The following is a 16,140-nucleotide window of genomic DNA, read 5'->3' as shown; positions in this document are numbered from 1 at the left end:
TAACTTGATTGTTGTTTCAAGGAAGGTACTGAGCGCAAAGGTTGCACTGATGATAGTTGCTTTTTGTATGAACCTGTTGTGAGTAAGCTTGTGAGGCACTGTTGTTCTTTCGAATGCCAGTCCAGATCTGTGAGATTGTTTTGCTTTCTTGACAAACAAGGCTAAATTTGTGCAGTGAGATTCTTGTGTCTGTAGGCATCTAAAATGGACACCACCTCAGTGGAGAATGCAATGTGTTGCTGCTGCTCATCACACTGTAAATTTAAAAATTGTAGTGTTCATAGTGGTATTGCATTCCTCTGCAATTATGCACTGTATTTTAAGCACCTGTATTTTTGATGAAATGTAGTTTGTTACTTGATTTTTTGATTTGTCATCAGTTGTTGCATCAAAACGGCTTTCTAGTGTCTCACCATCCGCACTTGCACACAGACTCTAGTGGTTGGATTCTGAACCTGGTTCAGACCCCACACTGTGCATCATCTTACCTGGACTGGGTGTGACTCACACAAACTAGAGATATGCACCTTATTGTCAATAAAAAGTTTTCTATACAAACGCAATTGGCCTATGTGGAGAACCAGCTACAGAGTAAAAGCTAATCTTTTTTTCTGTGTTGTTGTACAGATGTTCCCAATTGTATAAATAATGTGAAGGCCCCCTTGAGGGTTAGCATGTGCCATCCATATTTGGTAGGGGCACCCGGTGCCCTTTCAATGTCTTCAAGTGTCAAAGGTGCTTCAAGCATGATTAAGAGTCGGTTGGTGTATTCAGACCCATGTGTAAAACCCCATTTATGCACAGGTAGGTCGTAATTACAAGTTGGAAGGTATTTAACGTATCCAATAATTATCAGATGTGTTAAATACCCCAACTTTTTTACAATTTTGTCAGGTAAAATCTGCCAAACTTCTATGGGGAAAAGCATACAATATTTAGCATATGATGATATGTTGGTGAATTGAACACCAACATCATTTGTTATTCACCAGAAACTCCTAATATGTGCTACCGATAAATAATGTACCCTGTGGTATTGGTATTTGTCAGCTTCAATAAATAGCACTGATACTTGTAATAAGGGCCTATGCAGATTCTGCCAAACAACTTCCCTGCTGTACGACTAGCATCTGTGTCATGCCATCCTCTGTGCTTTTGGAAGGTAAGCACGGATCATACATGGGGTGTGCACCAATGGCGCTACCCTTGCAGATGAGTTGACAGTATGTCCATAATAATGCCTTTGTTCACTTCAAATGAGTGCCATAAAGTGATATGGTGCTCAATTTCATCCATGGTGCCTACTGGCACTTTTGTGCCGCTGGAACGTCACTTTTTTGACATTCCGATGGCGCAATGTGCCACTGGCATATTTAGAAGGCCACATAAAGCCACATTACGTGGCTTTTTATGGCCCTATAAATATGTGCCCATTTCACGCAGAAAACTGCGTGAAAGGGGTGTTCCGTGGGTGTAGCTGGGGGCGTTCCCAGCAACATACATGGCTTATTGACACTGCCCCAGATTAATGAGAAATGGCAAGTCTGAGGCGTAAGGGAGGCACAACAAGGCAAAATATATTTATTTCTACTCGTTTTCCTCTTTCTATGTGTACTGCATTCTGCAACACACATAGAAAGCGGAAAAAGCCTCTTGTGATTGTTTTTGTGCAGGAAGGTTTCCCTTCCTGCACAAAAATAATCATCCCTGCAACACAGGTACCCTTGCACTATGGTGCTTGTGTTGGCGCAAGGCAGCCCGTTGTGCTCCAGCCCAGGGAAAAAGGACAAGAGTGCACCATATCTGATAGATTCAGCGCATTCCTTCCCTTTTCTTTGGCCGTGGCCTGCTGCGCTGCCCTATGGTAAAAAAACATAAATGAGGCCCTTGGTGATTTGCCCCAGAACCGCTTTGCCCATGTCATATGGATCAGATACAGGGGCAAAATGATTTTTTCGTTTCAAGATTCCACATGCCCATGGAAAGGAGGGAATCCCTGAATTGGGTTGCACATCAACTGCTAGAGCAGACATACTGTACAAATTACTGAAGAGGAATCTTGGTCCCCTTCAGACTAATCAATGTGGCTACTACATCGGGTTTCAAGCGCACCGTGGCCCCCTGTTGTGTAATACGGCCACTGAGCGGCTCCTGTTGATGTGGGTACAAAAAGCGAGGCAAATTAATGGTGACCATAACAAGTATTTTATGGACCTCCAAACTTCAAAGTAAAAGGTCAATGAGTACTAAACTGACCAATTTGTCAGAAAATATGCTACTCCTGTTTCTGAACCAGCATTAGAAGAGAAAATTATCTGAGACCTCCAGATTATCATACTCAAGATTTCCACATCACTTTCGTCCCACCTGCATTGTTCACACAGATTGGCGCTGCTAAACTTCATATTTTATGAAGCATTCAAAAGGCATCACAAAACGCATCTTCATAGTTGTGGAATGAGATATTGAGTCAGGTTATTACAACCATCTACCATCGCCCCAGGACTTTTTTTTAAATTACTTCTGCTTCCGCCCTCCATGACACCGCGCTGAGAAATGTTTATTGTGGAAGAAAGCAAACTTCTATTCAATACAAATTCAGAAAAAATATATTTTGCTAGAAGCAAACGATATACATTTGAAAGAAAAACACTGATAAATATGAATAATAAAAATTATTTTATTAACTTTGATAAGAGGATTGAAATTATTTTATTTATAATTTTAAAGAGTAAATTACAGCAAATGATATAGAACATAGTGGGTAAGAATGCATAGAAGAGGAAGCTACTTACAGGAAATTCTAAAATATAGATACGTGCTCTCTGCTGCCACCTACTATAAACTCATTTACAATAATTATATTTTTAAAATTCATTTATGCAAATTACATTTCCATAGGATTATATACATATGTGACAAGCAAAAATATATAGTCTGACAGATCTGTCTCATGAAGCTGATAAACAAAAAATGTAATTTAAAAAATGAAAGTCTCATATCAGAGGCCTGTTGAATGACATATAAAAAGATGAGGAAATCAGCACAGTTGTTCTATATGATTTCTAAGTGCACTTTAAACCGTGGCAGCTGTAACCTGCTGCTGCTGCCTCTCTGTATAAACTCGGACCAAGTAAAAACTCTGTGTGAGTGTCACTCATTTTTATTGCATTAAAGCTTGTAAAATATTTCCTATAATGAAAAGATCGGTTTGCAAATTGCCCACTTATTTTGGTAAAAGGGCAACTTGTGACTTCTTCACGTTTAAAAAAATCCGGAAGGGGAACATAAGGCTGTTTGTGTCGCATCAAAATTCTGCCCCACCAAGTGAAACATCTTTTGCAAAAATAACTTCGCTTTCCAGTAAAACCTGACGAAAATATCACTTTTTCAGGAGAATTCTCCTACTAAGGGCCTCATTTGAAGTGTAGGGTGGGCCAAACTCAAGACTAAACTAGTACACACCTTTAATACTTTTTCCCCTGTATGAATATCACCAGGAAGAACATTTTGAACTATGTATGGGGAAATCACAATCGTATGAGTTTTAAAATCTCTGAACGAATGAAAATATGAAGTATTAATTCATTAGCTATCCTTCAAAAAACTTTTTAAAAAAGTTGAATTGAAGTCTCACTTTTGTACACCCCTAGTTGTAATGCTCGGCAGTAGGAGTGTGTGCCTGTAGAGGGCGCTAAGATGTTCTGAACTGTGGGTCGTGCTAGTGTACAAACACCCTTGGTGCATCTTGGTCGCTGCCTTATATGTTCTGAGTGGGATCTCTTCAAAGGCGTTTCTATGCTTGCCCTATATTCCTTAATACATTAATCCCTGTTCTATGTGTTATGTCCTCCATTTTGTGCGTTTGTCAAATCTCTCCCTGCCAAACCTAAAATGCCAATTAAGAGCGAATAGAAAAAGCGAGTATGGGATATCACGATCCTCTCATTGGTGCGAACTACCCTGGTATAAAAAAAAACTCACTAAGCTGTCCTAGGGTGGGTGGGAGATTGGCAGGAGGTAAGACATACAGAGTTGCAAGGAACCATGTTGAATACTCCTATTGTGGTCTCTTCGGAGCCGCTTTCCCTTCACAATGAAGATCTGGGGTGCCCATGAGTCTCACAGAGGGTAGAACTGCGACGCCGCTTCCGAAGACTGGATTTCCACCTGAGCCATTTTAAACTGGGTGCACTGCAGCCATTTGCGAAGCACAGCTGCATTGTGACTTGTCTGCCCTGACCCCTGCAGCATCCTCAGACTATGGTGGTTCACGTTGTTCTGGATGGCTTGAAGGCGGAGTTGGAGCCCAGCAGACAAATGCTATGGAGAAACAGAAAGACCATGATATGTATGCCATTCCGACACCATACTGCACCGGTGCCACATATAAACAGTTCACAATATCAAACATATCCTACATTACATCATATCTGAACTGTATATTTAATTTCAAATCACAGTACATTCTTCTTCTATTTCAGGGACTGCTCTTTTGCTCTCTTCCACGTATTGCTCACCTTCAAAGCATTTCTTTCTAAGTTATTTATTTATTTTGAATATTTTATGTAGCGCGAACATGACCACCGAGGGTATCAGAGTGCTTTACAGATTATGCATCTCAAGGGAATAATACAGATTATGCATCACAGGGGTATAAGCATTTAAAACAGAATAAACAAAGCGACAAAATCAGAGTGATTTAATGCTTGCCTGTTATTTTGCATTTAGCATGTGTTAGACTTCTATGACCTTTACAAATGGTCTGATTTATTTCACACAACCATAGCAATATTAGCTAGTAAAGCTACTGCAAAAGACAAAAAAAGACAGTTGTTGAAAAGAAAAAAAAAAGTCAAGACACCATCAATAGTTGAAAACAAAGTCCTGTGCACACGTTTGAGAAAATCAATTCAAATAAACCACATGTATCGGCAGTTTCGTTCAGAAAACAGAGAGCAAGGTTGACAACAAGTAGTAGTTTTTACTTTGGTTTATGTGGTAATTGGTCCTCCATCCAGAGGAGACACCAAGAAAAGACCAGCCGACACGTGTTTCGTCAAGCAGGTAGTTACCCATGACTCTTCATGGCTGAAAAAAAAGCCTATCTACGTAGGATTGAGGAACCAGTGATAATTCCAACCCGGTTCTGTAACGGGTATTGCGTGTAGACAAATGGGCCACTGATGGCGAAACTTGAGGTTTAAAATGAAATAAAATGCTCGATCCAGATACAATAGCCCTTCCGTATCCGGATCGAGCACTACTCCTTATCGAATATACTGCACATGTAGCATTTTCCGATGTTGACGGCTGTACCGGCCCGTCATTTTCCTGCTCCCGAATAAGGGGGGTTTTCAATACCCGTTACAGAACCGGGTTGGAATTATCACCGGTTCCCCAATCCTACGGAGATTAGCTTTTTTTCAGCCCTTAAGAGTCACAGGTAACTACCCGCTTGACAAAAGACGTGTCGGCTGGTCTTGTCTTGGTGTCTCCTCTGGAAGGAGGACCAATTATCACATAAAACAAAGAAAAACTCCTACTTGTTGTCGACCTTGCTCTCTGTTTTCTGTTTTATGAATGGAACTGCCGATACATGTGGTTTATTTGAATAGATTTTCTCAAACGTGTGCACAGGACTTTGTTTTCAATTTGTACAGGGTTGGCCTTTGCCCACTCTATTTCAGGGGTTTTGGGTTGCCCCTTGACCTAGTAGCACCATCCTTACTCTGCTTTTTTACCCCTACTCTCACCGCTACCTGTTATGTGCGTCAATTTTTCCTGTATACTAAAAACCCTACGCAGAAATTCTTACACCATCAATAGTAACACAGTGCTTGCTGAGCATCTGAAACAAAGTAACATTACCACGGGTGGTAAAGCTGGGCATAAAAAGAATGTGCCACCTTGACAGAATTCTAATTTTACTACGCTAATACATGTTTTTGGTTACTAGCTTTCCAGGACAGGTATGCTTTTTCCACAGGCAGTTAAGCCAATAGAGAAACAGAAGCAACTGTATTTATTTATTTTATTTATTTACTGTATTTACATAGCGCAACATGGTTGCATATTAATCTTTGAGATAATTTGGTGAGTAAATGGGAACTTTTTTTCAAGCCTGTAAACGATCAAAACCTCTGTGAAACATACCGGCTAATCATGCCGTTGCACCCTGTTGATCAGATTTTGATGAGAGTTCTGAGTGAGAGATTAGCTGGTTTTATCCAGCGATTGGTGCACTCTCACTATTTCTGGTTTATACCAGGTTTTCTATGAGCAAGTAATCCTTGAGCCTAAGAGCTTTATGAATGTCACAAATGTGGCAGATGCCCCATCCGTCATATTACAAGCAGTTGCAGCTGCTACCAGAAGGGGGTGGTGGGGCGGGGGGAGAGGAATGTTATAAAAAAGGAATTGCCTCTAACGGCCGGCCGCTGACTCTCCTCTGTCCTCAATCCTCGTCCTTCTCATCTTCCTGTCCCTGCTGGTAGCAGGAAACACCTGGGCAGGCAGGCGCTCCAGAGCCAATCACAACGCTGCAATACAGCATTGTGATTGCTCTGAGCGCCGTGGATCGGCGTTCAGACTGGAACAAGGAGCCTGTGCATGTTCCTGACCAGGCTGTGTAATGCAGCCTGGTAGGACCATGCAGAGTGAGCATAAACTGTTTGGTCGGCCCAAGAGTGTACACCGCTCCTTCACTGCTCTGGCCAGCCCCGCCCTGCCACTGACTGCAATAGGGAAAATAAAATAATAACAATACATTATTATCATTTTATTTTTCCTCTTGAACAGTAAGGTGACATTCCTCCACCTTAGGGGAGGAGCTGCCACTGATTACAAGTGCATTATAGCATATGGCACTTGTAATACTGCAGGCAGGATATTCATCATGTTTTTCCAGAATATCCCGTCCACCAAACTTTAAATAAAGATCTATCACAAAATATGGCAGATTTTTTGGAGAAGATAGTAATGGCTATAAGCCTGTATGCACACACCTTCAAGTGTTGCTAATCCTGGGATCTAGGGCCCAGGTCTGCAGGATTTGGGTTCCTATCCCACAGGTGCAAGGATTTTGTTCAGAGCACCATCATTGAGTAAGGAAGTCAATTTTAATTGCAGCCCCTACAACTCACTCAGCATTCCTGCGGCTGTGGTGTTTGTGAGGGTTCAGGGGCACAATGGTAATCCTAACAATATTTCATTAATGATTTACACACTTAGGGGTCGATTCCGATTCGGGAAAAAATCCGTCCGTACGATTTGTATCTGGAGCCCTCTCCGTACGAATCGTACCCGTCCGTCCGAGTCACGTAGTACGATCCGTATTCCGTGAATCCGTCCGAATCGTCCCGATCCGTATGTATTGCAAGGCTGAAACCGTGAACCGTACGACTCGTACACATGCCGTACGACTCGTACACATGCTGTATGACCCGACGAGTACGATCCGGACCGGGGTATGAGGACGCGATTCGTACGGTCCACGTCAGGTAAGGGCGAGTCGTACGGAGAAGCACACAAACACATACCCACCGTACGGTCCGTATACCCCATGATCGCAGGGTACAGTGCGTACCCCTGCGATCATGGGGTGTATGAGCCGTACCCCATGTACGATGGGTGTACGAGCCGTACCCCATGTACGATGGGTGTACGAGCCGTACCCCATGTACGATGGGTGTACGAGCCGTACCCCATGTACGATGGGTGTACGAGCCATACCCCATGTACGATGGGTACACCCATCATACATGGGGTACCGCTCGTACACCCCATGATCGCAGGGGTACGCACCGTACCCGGGAGGGGCCGTTCCGTACCTGTTTCGGCACAAACTCTGCTTTTACGGCTGTTTTCAGCTCCCGTAGAAAAAGGGTCATACAGTGCATACCCGACACGTTTCGTACTTGCTGGGTCGTAAAAATCAGCTGCGAACCGTACAGATGTCGCGTACAGCGGGTTCCGAGGGAGAATCGTACGGAGATTAGAGTCGTACGATCTCTGTACGACTCGTACAGAGTACGGCTCCTGGTACGAATCGTACTTCGTCGTACGTACGGGGGACATTGCAGGGTACGTTCGTATGGGAAAAACGCTCTGAACGGCTATTCGGAGTGTTTTTTCCCGAATCGGAATCGGCCCCTAAATGATCACTTTAAATGGGATATGCGTTTTGATTTTTTTTTTTAAGTAGTTAGTTTACAATTCCCGCATTTAGTCCACACAATATCTTGTACAGTGAAAACAACAGAGAAACATTGTAACATCATTATCACAATTTGCAGCCCTAACACTAACGTTGTGCTATCACTAGTTCTAACAGAATCAATTAATAATAAGCCTATTTCCAGAGTTTCTGAAGTTGTGTGCATACCTGGGACAACAGGAAGTGCTGTTTGTCTGGAATAGTTTACCAGATATTTCGAGTACAAGGGCAAGGAGATTGTGTCTCTTTGAGAACAGAATCCTAGCACCAGTCAGTGCAACCAGACTTCGCAAGAGTGCTGCAGCTTTGGTTAAAGCAGTGGCATCGGCTTCCCTGCCCATCTGGATCATCTTCTACATCTGAACCCTGGGTTTTGACCACTGATTCTTATGTTTTCAGAATCAAATGGTGATTTTAAAGCATTGGATATAATCAGCAAAATCAGTGGGATGCAAAATACGTCACCTATGTAAAAATCTGTTAAGCATTTGCATCATATTTAGCTAATATATACTTCAATTGTCTACTTCTAAAACCTTGAGATGTGAATATCAAGAAGATTTCAGGCCTCTGATAGTGTAATAATTCAGGCTAAAGTGTGTTTGGACATAACTACTACTTTCACAAAGTTCTGTGAAAGATAACAAAATCCTGACTGTGAACTTAAGCACAGAAAGACTTACTAAAATGGAAACTGTTAGACCTGGCATATTTGGCATGATTTTCCCCTGTCTTTTTTGCTTGACACCCTGTTTTTGACAGCTAAAGTGATTGAAAAGGACAGCGGTCTTATCCATTTGTCAAGGAATCTAGAGTTTCCAATCTATAGTAGAATGGGAACATAAAGGCATTACAGTAATTTAGTTTCAACAGTAAAGAAGAGGTCTGAATTCCTCTTGTTTAGCTCTCGTCACATATAATTTGGAATCCGCTTTAGTAGTACCTTCTAATAATACAGTAAGTTTTATTTCTAGAAGGATACCTCTGTTTTTTTTATCTACTCTCACCAGATAACTTTGATTCCATCTTTAGAAAGGGATCTGTAAGAGATATAGATTGGAAGCCCATTTCAAATTGATCAGACTGAGGATGTTAGTAAAATAAGCCAAGCATCTGGACTGATTACTGCAGAGGCATAATGGTAGATGATGAATCAATCTAAGCATCAGTTGCCTGTTAGGTCTAACTTAGGACATTTCTAATATTTCTGCTAATAGGGATCACACCACACCCGTTTACATGAATTGTCAAGTGGGTGTTCAAAAATATATTTTGTTGTAACTATTTTAATGGAAATAGTGAAATGTAATGTTGAATTACTGGTGCTTAAAGATTAAAGATCATGGTACTCCTGCATTTGGAGAGTACCTGCAGTAAAAAACGGCGTTTGGACCAGATGGCTGCCCATTTGGGAACTGTCAAGAGCAGGCCATTGAAGCTCTAGATCAGGTTATCGTCTTTGGATCTTTTGCCACACTTCCTTTGATTGCTCAAAGAAGATGATTGCTTCTTCCACAAAATGGTTTAAAAAATGATGCAACTCATTTAACATGTAAAATAATGTTATAGGCTTTCAGGCTTTGTCCTAAAGATGATGGAATTTAGGGCTAATGGTCTGATCCAATGGCTAAACTGGGAGAAACTAAGAACTGACTAATCACACCAGTGAAGGGGTAATGGAATTGGTAAGAATCCTAGGCTTTCTCATGACTGAGGCTCACAGCTAAGTGAATGTGTTTATATGTACATACAATGTGTTCCTGTTTTCGAATATTGGGCTGTGTTGCTATCTTTTCTTCCAAGGCTCTTGTACATTGCACGTCATTTCATTGCCACATCAGTAAACCAATGGTTCTCTCTTTTCCATGTATATCACGCTGTTTAAGGTTTTATTTTTTCGTTTTCGGTGATAATGTGCATCTGTAGATTTTTCTATTTTCACAATAAAGCATGCATTGCCTCACTGCTATGAAATCATTTCTAAAAAAATATTGTCAAAAACATGATAAAGTAGAAGATCTGTGTTTAAGACTGACGCTTTCTTAGGAAGGATGGCACTGGGTTGATAACCCAATATCCAAGAGTGCGTCAACAACAGCCTAATCGTCTCTAGAAATGTTCCAATTAAATAAATCAGGAATTTTAAGCTAGTAAACACTCATTCAATTCAGCTCATCTCGTATTACAGAAAGAGTACAGCTATGGTACAAAGCTTTTTCTGTATATTTACAAGCTGTGATTTTTGTTATAAAAACGTAGAAATATTTGCAAGGTTAACGAACTGTGAAAATGTTCCAAAATGTAAACTGTGAGAATAAAGAATATTAAAAACAGTTTTTACAGAAAAATGTCAGCAGTCATCGATGGATAGTGGGAGAATTATCCTGCAAAGTATGTTTTTCAGAAACAGTCTTCTGCAAAACATTACTTGCAAAAAATCCAGTTTTAGGCATGTGTAACAACATCTGCAAAGTAAAAAGTGTGCTAACCTCTCGGAACTTCGCAGGAGAAATGTAAATTTCACCAATCAAGCAATTCCAATGCAGGTGAAAATTTATCTCTGTAATATTAGAACGATGAAAGTGTGAAATGCTACATGGATTAGTATTTCTGATAGCCTTTGGCGTAGTACTACGCTACGCTTGTGGAGCGTGCGTAGTTTGCGCTACTACGCACTATGCAAATTGCACGTAGCACAGTGCAAAAACGCGTAGCGGGCATTTTTTGCTTGCTCGCAGTCCACAACGTCAAGTTGGCGACTGTGAGTGAGCAATAGCAACATCCCGGCGAGACTTTTTCCTCGTTCGCGATCAGCATCATCAAGTTGCCAATCACGAGCGTGGAAAATAAACCTCCCGGTGAGATTCTCAATGTGGGGAGGTCAGGTTTCTCAATGCGAGTTGCTGCGTACGCTCGGGACCGCTCGCAATGAGAAACTACCAGTCCGCGTTGAGAAAGCTGCCGCTCGTGTTCAAATCTACTCGAGCAGCAGAAAACGACTGCTTGCACTGTGCAAGATGCCGTTTGCAATGATTGCACAGTGCAGACCAGAATCCGGCACTGTGCAATCAGTGAGAACAGCATTTTCCCTACCGCACTACGCAGTTCGCGTAGCTACGCGTAGTGTACGTAGTGCGAAGTGCACTTTGCATAGCTACACGTAGCGCTACTATGCAAACTACGCCCAGGGTAAATTTCTGACATAGGCTCTGAGGATCACAATTCTTTCAATCCCAAAGACCTCTCCTTTTGCAGTTTCTATGTATGACACTTGCAATAAAGAATCATATCTAAATTATAGTGAGGCATCCATATAGCAATGTTCACCAAGTCACATCTCTGTTGGGAAAGATACTATTCTTGTCATTCCCCACCATAGTTTAAGTTCAGCTGAAAAAGCACACTAGCTGTACCAGAATTACAACTACGTTCAATTGGTGAAGATACTTTAATTCATTTGGCACCATTATGAATATTGATGTGCAAACATTAATGACCTAAATATGGACTACCAAAAACTCATTAACATTACCTATGTAGATAGGCATAGACTTACTATTTTAAACTTCCACATACATTAGCAATATATACATTTTAAAGTTAAATAGATTTTTGTTTCTATCTCAACCCCAGGTACATTAGCAGTACACACACACACAGAGAATACATAAAGGGTATCTGTCAGAAAGTGTTTTATTACATGGTGTGGTGGACACAAGCAATATTGCCTTTATGCCTGTTAGGTCCAGTAAAGGTTTGGGTAATTTCAACCTGAGCTTAACCCCTGCTATCTGTGGCACAGACCAGACAGGCTTAACTTGTGAAACCTTTAGAAGTACCAAATCAGTCAAGTTGAGAACACAATATAATCAAAATCTCATTCCACATTAAGAAAATAGAGAAAAAAATGACCAAAAACAACAAAAGATATGAAACTTTTAAATACAAATGTAGTTTAACAGCAAATTGTGGTAATTTGTTTGTGCTTGACCAATTCCTAGGCGTGATTTAAGGCTGACTGAGATGGAGTGTGGGTTTAATACAAAAACCAGGTTCAACCTTGTCAGAAGTTTTATCTTTTGATTTAGACTCTGAAATATAAATTACAAATATTAAGCTGTGCAAGGCATCAGACGCGGCTGGGAAGGGCACTAGGATGCTGAATTTCTGTTGGACGAAAGCCCAGAAAAAGCTATTGTTCTTATGGCAGGTAAGTTCAGAGCAAGAGAAATTCAAACTTTGCACCCAGGGATTGTCCCTCGCTGGCAGGATAGTTTTGGCACCTTCATCAGGGGAAGATTTCAAATTTCAGACTCAAGCACTTTTTTGGAGCTCAGATTCTTCTAGCAGAACAAGGCTTCAAGCTGTTGCCAAACAGGGCTTCATGAGGCAAAATACCTTTTATGTGGCATTCCACTGAAATGGGTCGGCTGCTGTGAAAAAGCACTGAATGGGAGCAACCTGTTTCTAAGTCCCAGCTGAGTGAACCTAGACTTTGGCTTAGCTCTACAAGGTCTGTATTTGAGCCCCCAGGTGACACAAAGGTCCACTAGTTTTCTGAAGGGGTGCCACATGTATGCCAGGCTCTAGCATGTGGGTGAGGGTGGCACCTGGCCTTACCACAGACCATGGGGAAAACATTCCAAGGGGTAACCTTGCCCACTTCTGCATCAATTTTTCTGTTCCTATCGCAAACAATACCACAATACCACAGTGCCCCTTTATGCCCAAATCCAAGATTTTGAAAGCCTTCTCACTTCGAGGCTCACTGTCAGTAATCGTATCAAATTTAAAATCCTTTGTCCCACCTTTAAGGCCCTGGGTCTAGAATCTTTCAGAAAAGCCATCTCCTGGTATATTCCCAACTGGAATCTCAGATCTCTGGGCACCTACTCAGTTACATCATCTAGATTTAAGAAAATCAAATGGGACGATAGCAGCTTCCTCGCTGGAGCCACTAGACTTTGAAATACCATGTCATTCCATATCAGATCCTCATCATCTCTGGTTGCCTTTAGAAAACTTCAGAAAACTTGGCTATTCAACAGGTAAACTGTTTCTTTCCCCCACCATCCCCTACTATGCTTAGCTTTCAGCGCAAAGACACCCTCAGGTAGACGTCGCACTATATAAATTAATTTAACATAAAAGAAGGTGGGCTTGACCTCAATATTCTTCTAGCCACATTACAAAGGTTGAGACAACTCTTTTTTGTATGCAAGGTTTTCATCCAAGAGTTTTTCCTTTTCCTTGTATTTTTTTATTTCAATGGCTACTTGGTCTTTGATTCAGTTAAGGACAGTTACAGAAACATTGATAATTGTCTTGTGAAAGTTTACACCATTCTAAAGTAAAGCTGAAAGAACATGTTGACAATTAATATCAAGTTTGTCTCCTTTTGTCCCTGTAAAGTCTGTTTCTCTTCTCATTTCTTCCTGTTCACACATAGCCAGTTGAATTTCAACTATGATTTTTTGGTCCATACTGGCCTCTGTAAACATCATTGAGCTGAGGTTTCAAAGGGAATATTCTTGATGTATATCAACCCTGTAGTTAACACGTTCGATGTAGTACTCCAGGATTAATGTTTTTGAAACATGAACTGTAGTTGTTTATGTTGGTTAACTATGCGAACCAAAAGCAGTTTTTCCTTATTTTTGTTATTTTTCATGTTATTTTATTCTCTCTTTTCTTAAATATCTTTTCTTAAATATGGTGTTAAGCATTTCACTTGTTATTTCAGAACCGTGCTGCTGTTTGCTTGGAGTGGCACACACATCTCATTTATTTACTATCTGGAAGGCAAAGCTTTGAAGACGAGCAGCCTAGCCTACCAATAGAGATTACACCATTAGTTCTACAGAAAGAAGTGTATTTGGTACAAAACATGTGTTTATGAAGAGCATTTTTCGAACCTTTAAGAGAATAATGGTCAACATTATTCATGGAAAAAACATAATAATAAGAAAGAAATCCATAAATATGTCAATAGTTATAGCTTTGTGAGGGCGAAGTGATTGCTCTCCCCATGCATCTAAAATGAACTAAATATAATTTAAATAGTCGTCCTCATCATAAAGCAGAATGGAAATAATCAAGATAAGTTTACAGATCAAACTAGATACGTTTTCCACTGAGCAAGCAGCTTGCTTTGGGAGGATGCACGCATTACGAAGAACCATGGAAACAAAACAGAGATTTGAAATGATCAAGCTACTTCATCCAACTATGGCATATATATGCAAAACAATGCCCAACCTGGAGACTCACGAATCATTTAGAGTTTTGAACAGAGCACCAGTGTAAATTGGTGTCACTCCTGCCGCACCAAACATGTGGTTCCCACTCCAATTTAGAGGAATTGGGAACTTCTTGGTCTTCATTGGTGGTGCCGCGGCTAGCTCTGATAGAAAAGCCTTGACCAGGCAAGCCTGCCTGCTGCTGCTGGGTCACCAGGTCATATGGATAGTGACGGTTGTCCCGTTCTTTGTAGTGCAGCACCCTATTTCCCTGCCAAGCTTCTTCCAGGGAAGAGAATACAAAGACTGGACCCCAAGGCTCAGGGAGAAAACAGTTCTCATCACGACCATTTTGTTTTTTCTCTTTTTCAACTTTTCAGCTCCTGCTTTGGGAGTTTATTTTTAAGGGCAAAAATACATCACTGAGTAGGAGCAAGAAACATGGAACCCACTCAGTAAAGTTAAATGCGCTGAGTAGAACCCTGCGTCGGCTGCTCGGCTGAAGGCACTTAGATCCCAACCAGCTTGGCAGAGCTCTTCGAATTTGCATGGCAATTCCTTGCCAGAGGAGCAGAGGCCCAAGGCTCCGCTGAGGTGGCGGGCTAGCAGGTAACCCAATAAAGTATTGAGGACCCCACTGATCCCCCACTATCCTACCCTTTGAGATCAATCTAGCCTATCAATCATTTAAATGTTAACACTTTTTCAGTCAGACCCAGAATTCATAGAACAGGCCACCACACAACATAAACTGACAGTATGCAGAGATTATTGAAATATTAAGGGCACAAAAATGAAACAGGTCATTTTATTCATCAGTTCCTCAGTGCACTCCAAGGCGCAACTTAAAGTCTTCCGGTAAAGTGTCACAAGAGGAAGAAGCAATATCAGAGGTCAGCTAAACATATTATATATTGTGATCAGAGTAGTAAATTAGGATGCCTTATGATTGGCTAAATGTACTTCACCTGGACTGAATAATTATCTCCACATATTTTATTAAAATAAAACATAAATGAAAACAGAATCCAATCTATGCCTTACTTTAAAATATTTCAATACACGCAGATTGATGCAAAATATTCAATGAGCATAGAGGGTAAAACAAAATCTACCTTGAGGTTTGATTGTATCATCGGGAGCCACATTGGAATAAGCTGCAATGAGACAGGAAAACTAGTGTTAGCATGCTGTGCACTGCATTTATTATTCTAAATGAGCACTGAAGCGAGACGCTCTTCCTGTCTACATCAGCAGTTATTTATATACTCAAATAAGCACCAATTTCCCGGTATACCACAGCACGTATCATTGAATTAAAAGACCATATCTTAATTCATGTATTTATTAAATTACGTTTGTTTGCAAGGTCTAACCAAATGAGAGTGTTCCCTTGGCAGAACACAACGGTGGGATTAAAAAACATGGACGAGAGAGAGAGAAAGAGAGGGAGGGAGTGAGAAAGAGAAGGAGAGGGAGAGAGAGAGAGAAAGAGAGAGAGAAAGAGAGGGAGGGAGAGAGAGAGAAAGAGAGGGAGAGAGAGAGAGAGGGAGAGAGAGAGGGAGAGAGAGAGAAAGAGAGGGAGGGAGTGTGAGAGAGAAAGAGAGGGAGAGAGAGAGAGAAAGAGAGGGAGGGAGTGAGTGAGAGAGAGAGAGAGAGGGAGAGAGAGACAAAGAGAGGGAG

At 41.2% G+C, this 16,140-nt stretch overlaps 1 protein-coding gene across 1 annotated transcript in view; it reads right to left on the bottom strand.

Annotated features, from left to right (window-relative positions):
* Positions 1 to 2,732: 2,732 nt before the first annotated feature.
* Positions 2,733 to 16,140, bottom strand: part of UNC79 (unc-79 subunit of NALCN channel complex) — a 644,685-nt gene continuing 631,277 nt past the window's right edge. Inside the window, exons 51-52 of the mRNA XM_086937713.1 lie at positions 15,573 to 15,614; positions 2,733 to 4,323 (exon numbers count right to left, since the gene is read on the bottom strand). Of these exons, the coding sequence (XP_086793839.1) occupies positions 4,123 to 4,323; positions 15,573 to 15,614 (243 nt within the window). The 3' untranslated portion in view covers positions 2,733 to 4,122. The remainder of the gene's footprint in view (positions 4,324 to 15,572; positions 15,615 to 16,140) is intronic.

Source organism: Lissotriton vulgaris, chromosome 9 (assembly GCF_964263255.1).
Source record: "Lissotriton vulgaris chromosome 9, aLisVul1.2, whole genome shotgun sequence".
Lineage (NCBI taxonomy): Eukaryota > Metazoa > Chordata > Amphibia > Caudata > Salamandridae > Lissotriton > Lissotriton vulgaris.
Note: the sequence above shows the minus strand (reverse complement) of the source record. Positions and strands in the feature narration are given on the sequence as shown.